This window comes from Megascapheus bottae, chromosome 2 (assembly GCF_031878675.1).
Source record: "Megascapheus bottae isolate mThoBot1 chromosome 2, mThoBot2.hap1, whole genome shotgun sequence".
In the NCBI taxonomy this organism is placed as follows: domain Eukaryota; kingdom Metazoa; phylum Chordata; class Mammalia; order Rodentia; family Geomyidae; genus Megascapheus; species Megascapheus bottae.
The window spans coordinates 75,038,602-75,045,419 of record NC_143510.1 but is presented as its reverse complement, the minus strand read 5'-3'; the positions used below and the strand labels follow the sequence as shown (position 1 = coordinate 75,045,419).

General features: G+C 36.4%; 1 protein-coding gene across 1 annotated transcript; it reads left to right on the top strand.

Annotated features, from left to right (window-relative positions):
* The first annotated feature begins 2,297 nt into the window (after positions 1 to 2,297).
* On the top strand, positions 2,298 to 6,588 carry Kera (keratocan). The gene is made up of 2 exons (XM_090357615.1): positions 2,298 to 3,183; positions 6,422 to 6,588. The coding sequence occupies exons 1-2, from the start codon at positions 2,298 to 2,300 to the stop codon at positions 6,586 to 6,588; spliced, it is 1,053 nt and encodes a 350-aa protein (XP_090213741.1).
* The last annotated feature ends 230 nt before the right edge of the window (positions 6,589 to 6,818 follow it).

Here is a 6,818-nt window from a genome sequence, read left to right as displayed (position 1 = left end):
AATAAAATATGCCACATACACACAGGACATTGATCTTTATTTCTTTGTTTTTCATTATATATTTTTTAAAAAGATCATCAAGAGGAAAATGCTTTAAAAGTAAGAAATCCCTACAGTAGTCTGTGGGGAGGAGGAGAGGTCAGTTTTATCTATCCATGGATATATTACAACTTTGGAGCTGTGAATTAAAAATAAAATTGGCCTGAATTTTGTAATAGGTTTTTAAAATGAAAATACGAATTTCATTTGCTAGGCTGCCTGAATATTGAGAGTGTGTGGTTGTTGGAGGGGTTAAGGTTGGAGCCACTGGTACATATGTTTAAGGGAGGACTCATAAAAACCAGGACAGCTGAGACTGGGTCAATCCCATTTCTATGAACAAGCAGTGACCAATAGAAAAGGACGAAGAAGTTCCAAGAAGACTGAGGTAAGCCTTCTCCTGAAGTCTTGTCAAACTGGAAACAATGCATCAAAAGGTATTCATGGTGACTGGACATAGTAGGTTTTACTGTTCCTCATAGGAAACCTGATAGCATAAAGTCCAACATTTTTTTTTAGTCAGATAATTTTTCCTCAACTGATTTTTAGCCAACTGCAGACTCAGACACCAGATTCGACAGTGTATTCCTGGAAGTCAAGGTAAATAATTTTATTTTTTTTTAATTTTAAGAATTCTCAATTTGGCCATCAGCTGTAGAGTTACTTCAATATCTAAAGAAAAAAATCCTTATTCTAGGAAAAAACAAAATTAATGTGCGTCTGTTGGAATAAGGCCAGAATAGCATGCTAAACCAATGGAAGTTCCACACTTTGCAGATATAGCTCTGTAATTGTCATTTTCCAAATTAATATCAACATTGACAGGTTATAAATTACTGACATTATCTTTTTCTCAAATGATCAGTACAATTCATTGCCATTATCAATTGGTTTATCTAAGTAAACAGTGATCAAAATGTTATTCTTATGTATGTATATGTAACATGCATTTTCTAAGCAAATGTTTCAAGCTTTAAATGTTTCATGTTTTAAATGCTTATATACTCATACATTTCTGTATATTGATATATGTGTACATATATACACATGTACATATCTGCATATTTTCCTGTTAAAAGTTCTTTATGACCATATGTCTTTTAAATGTACCACACATTAGGAAATATTAACCTATTCTCTATTACCATCTACACTGAAAATAAGAATGTTGTGTCTACCTATATCCTAAATGAAATTTTTTTGTGTTTTCTACCAAGCATACAAATTATATAGTTGAATATATATAAAAATCGTGCTTATTACAAGTATATATGGAAATAATATTACTGTACTCAATGTAATTAAATAAGCTGTCTATATGTGTCTATATGTCTATATGTATGTGTCTACATATTTTAAAAAGTAGTTATACCAGAGGTATATTATATAAACTATGTATATGGGAGAACAATTATATATGAGTTTATAGTTCAATTTCTTGGTTGGACACCTTCATTAGATTCTTTACATTATAGAAATGTTTACCTCCACAAAATAAAACTTATCATCAAAGTTCTACAACCAAAAAAGAATAACATATTTCTTCAGATTCTGAAGACTTCTTTCACAAGGAACTGCTAAAGTATTCTTTGATCTGTTTATTTCTCTGGTTCAAGGGCCAGCAAACCTGGAAAATCTCTTAACAGATATACTCATTTCATAGTAAAAGTCAAAGCAGAAAAACATATGTCTACCTTAGAACAATACAAACTCACAACTTGAATTATAGTAAAAGATCACTTTTTGGTTTATATTCAACTACTGGTTTCAGTTAAGTTATTTGAATTAAGTAGCTTGCCATGGAAAAGCATTTAGGGCTGCTAAAATTTGCTTTCCACTTCTCAGTTTTCACTGTTACTGGATTAAAACCAGGAAGCTACAAGTTGGTCATTTTTTTGTGTGATTTTAAATGCCTTGTGTGTCACAGTTTATTCACAAATGAACCCACTTAATTTTTCATAACATTAATAAATTCTATGTATTTACATTTAAATGTATGTATATATGAGTTTAATGATTGCTATCTAAGAATAAAATATCATTAATATTTGAAATTAATATTTGATAATACTGGGCCTGAACCCATGGCCTCATGCTTTCTAGCTACTTGAGCCACTACCCCTAACCCTGAATTGTTGATGTTTTCATCTCTTTGCTGGAGACGCCATATTTACAGACATTGTTGCTAGGTGCAATTATCTTAAGTTCAAGAACCATAAACAGCTAATAGCTGTGCTTCTTATTCCATAGGTACCAGAATGGCCACCATAATTTGCTTCCTCCTTGGGGTGTTGTTTATAACAGATACTGTGTGGACTCAAAATCTGAGACAGGCCTATGAGCTACATGAGCTAGAGGACTGGACTGTGGATGACTTTGATTGTCCTATGGAATGTTTCTGTCCACCCAGTTTTCCTACTGCTTTATACTGTGAAAATCGAGGTCTCAAAGAAATTCCCGCAATCCCTTCAAGGATCAGGTACCTCTACCTTGAAAACAACCTGATAGAAACTATCCCTGAGAAGCCTTTTGAGAACGCCACTCAATTGAGATGGATTAACTTGAACAAGAACAAAATAACCAACTATGGAATCGAAAAGGGGGCCCTAAGCCAGCTGAAGAAGCTGCTTTTCTTATTTCTGGAAGATAATGAACTGGAAGAGGTACCTTCTCCACTGCCAAGGAGTCTAGAACAGTTGCAATTAGCTAGAAACAAGGTATCCAGAATTCCTCAAGGAACCTTCAGCAACCTGGAAAACCTGACCCTTCTTGATCTGCAGCATAATAAACTCTTTGACAATGCCTTTCAAAGAGACACCTTTAAGGGACTTAAGAACCTTATGCAGCTAAATATGGCCAAGAACGCACTGAGGAACATGCCACCAAGGTTACCAGCCAACACCATGCAGCTGTTTCTGGACAACAATTCCATCGAAGGAATTCCAGAAAATTATTTTAATGTGATCCCCAAAGTGGCCTTCCTGAGACTCAACCACAATAAGCTATCTGATGCAGGTCTCCCATCAAGTGGTTTCGATGTGACATCTATTCTAGATCTTCAACTGTCTTATAATCAACTCACAAAGTTCCCCAGAATCAGTGCCCACTTGCAGCACCTTCACCTGGATCACAACAAAATTAAAAGTAAGTAGTAATGGTGGTGGTGGGAGGGGGATGTTTCTGTGATTAAAACGCTCACCGTCATCATGGCCATTCTGCATCGACTTTAGAAGGAGCAGTCAGAAATCTTAGCCAGGCAATGGTAGCTGGTTTCTGCAATCCTAGCTAAGCAGCAGGCTGAGATCTATTTATATCAGAAAAGTGCACTACACTGTAGCTCCAAAATATCCAGCAGAGAACCAAGGCTGGAGGTGTGGCTCAAGTGGCAGAGCATCAACTAACCATTTTAATGTATTTTCAGTTGTAGTTACTAAATTTTTGTCTATTCTCAGTCTTAATGATCCAGGAAGTCCAATTCTCCAAGTTCAAGACGGCAAAGGAGATCCTTGTAATACAAAGGACACTATTATCTATAGTGGGGTTGAAATATTTTCATCTTCTTTTACTCAGAGCGATTCGAAGATCTCTGATCTATAGGTAGAATGAATGTGAACTTGTGATCAGACTATTCCCTTCAGCCTCCAAAGTATTGGAACTACAGACATGTTTCACTATATCTGGTTTGCTGTGGGGGGGGGTAGGTTTATTTAATAAGAAGGACAAAAATAACCTCCCAAAGAGTAAAATGACAAAATATGATTTCAGAGGAAATAGGAAAGCAACAACATCCTAAAAGGTATAGAACAATGGATAGCTGAAGCTCTCTAGAGTTTCTGATTCGACTCTACAAAGTAGAGTGTATTTCTCAAAGTTTTAAGTGTACAGGTTGGTATCTGCACCTTCTGAGTACCTGACTAAGAGGACTGATGAAGGACTTCAGAATTTCATCCTCCCCAAGCCATACTGACAGCTACTCTGACAACAACCTCTTGAAGACCATCACTATTCCCATGTAAGATTTTCCTAAACCAAAATGAAAAATCTATGTTCCTAGACATGAACTTCCCAAGGTATACTACCTTCTCCTTTCTTGCAAGCAGCTTTTGGTAAGAAGTAGGAATGTGTGTGGAGTCCTTGGAGGTAAAGATGCCATCAAGGAAAGAAGTCGTTACAGACAGTGGAGGCTGTGCACAAAGACAATTGACCTCTTTACCCATCTGCTCAAGGTCAAGCTGCATCTGGTATAAATAGGGAAAGCATCTCAATTTAGACATGGGGATATAAAGATAGCTAGGCTAGTAGCTATCTCACACAGACCCTTTAGGAAGACAACCTTGCAGAGATTTCTCCTGAAGTTAGATGCAATCTGAGGGCTTGAAGATGTAATTGTGAGTAGATTGTATGCCCTAAAATTTATGCTCCAATGTGTCATTAGAGTACATGATCACATGAAAATATTGTTTCTATGGATAGACTTTCTCTACTGGGAACTGTTCCTATATTCAAGGATTTCTGTTGTTTGGTAACCATGTACTTAAGCATTAAATCCAGGAATTAAATGGCTACCACCATCACAGTTATTTTTCCATAGTGAGGAAACATACTGTTTAAACTTGTAGTCAAAAGCAACAGATGTAGCAGGAAGAAGAATGTTGTAGATGACTATTGGCTGAGCCAAATAATATAATACCCAAGGCTGATATAAGTGTGCAATTTTGTTCTCAAATGTTCTACACTTCTATGCTGGCATCCTTTATCGTCAGGTACTGGGTATGGGATGTTAATTTCAGGTGATCACAGATGAATTGGAGACTTCACCCTGGAATTTGAAAATTAATATGTTTAAGAATGAGATTCCAGGGCCGGGAGTTTGGCCTAGTGGTAGAGTGCTTGCCTAGCATGCACAAAGACCTAGGTTTGATTCCTCAGTACCACATACATAGAAAAAGCCAGAAGTGGTGCTGTGCTCAAGTGGCAGAGTACTAGCTTTGAGGAAAAAGCTCAAGGACAGTGCTCAGGCCCTGAGTTCAAGCCCCAGGACTGGCAAAAAAAAAAAGAATGAGATTCCAGGCCAGACACTGTGGCTCACGCCTATAATCCTAGCTTCTCAGAAGGCTGAGATCTGAGGATCACAGTTCAAAGATACCCAGGGCACTAAAAAGCGGGATACTCTTATCTTCAATTAACTACTAGAAAACAGGAAGTAGAGCTGTGGCTCCAGGGGTAGGGAAGTAGCCTTGAGATGAAGAGCTGAGGGACTGGCCCAGGCCCAGAGTTTAAGTCCTATGACCGACAGAGAAAAAGAATGTGATTCCCTTACTCAAAGCACACTTAAGAAGTAGTTTGTATTATCTTTTTCTACCCACATGTTAGAGAGGCTTGTTTAAAAGGGTTTGCTCAGACATTTCCATTTCCCAGTTGTTTTCATAACTTCTGAACATCAGAATCTCCTAGATTGCTTTGTAAAACAGGTTTCTAGGATATATTCCAAGTGATTCTGACTTATTGGGTCTGGGATGAGGCAAAGAATTTTCCTACCCAGTGATATTTAGCTCTGGTTTACAATTGATGAACTTCACCTCTGACCCCTGCCAAAAAAATTATGTGGGATAATACTAGAAAGTTCTACAATAGAAAAACTGAGGCTCAACTAGGTAAGGATATTTGCCAAAGATCAGAATAGTTGTTAATGAAATAATTTCCAAGAAAAGTAACTGTTATACAAAATGTCCTCAAATCTTACCAGAACATTTCTCATACAATATTATAAAAAAAAGCCTATTTTATTTCTAAGCATCAGAAGGAACTCAAGTGTTAATGAAAAATGCATCCATCCAAATAAGTTCACATTTTCTGAGAAGTATTACAATTTCTTTATGAGTACATGATTAAATTAAGAACTTTGGTTTCTCATATTCTTTTTATTCAGTCATGAGTTATTAGGAATGAGGGTGATAGGCTATGAATTACAACATCATGCTTTCCAACCACCATTTACCTACTTGTTTTATTCAGGATCAGGTCTGAACTCCACCTTTAATCCCTTGAATGTGACAGATCTCATTCTATGATAATTTGAATGGTAACTGTATTGACTGTATCTGCATTGTACTTTTTCAGGGCTACTTCTATTAAATATATGTAAATATATGAATAAATAGTCAAATATAAGATATTATTCACATACATATATGTGATATATATTTTATATGAATAAATAAGAAATGTATTATTCATATAAAATACATATGAATACATTTCCACCGGTTTCGTCTATCAGGTCAATATCTCTCCAGTTGGACCACTGCAATAACTTCTTGATCTTTACCTTCTAGAGATTCCTGTGTTTCAAACCATTCATTCATGGTCTTTGTCTCCATAGACGTGAATGTCTCTGTGATATGCCCTACCACACTGCGTGCAGATCAAGATGCCTTCATTTATGGGCCTCAGCTGAGCTACCTTCGTCTGGATGGAAATGACATCAGATCTCCAATCCCAATGGACTTAATGGCATGCTTCAAGCTTCTTCAAGCTGTCATCATTTAAATGTATCATTGCTAAATCCAAAACTGGCCTTAGAGCTAATGTTTCTGATATGAAATTTGGCTACCAAAAGATAGGTTTAGGATGAAAATCGTATTTCTAGAGCTGCTGTTGGCTACCAGATTCATGCGTACAGCTGATTTATTTTTTTCTATTCACAGATGCTACTGCTTTTCTATCAGTTTGCTTTTCTTTAACAGACACAGAGTTAAGATAGTAAATCAACTCAAAGG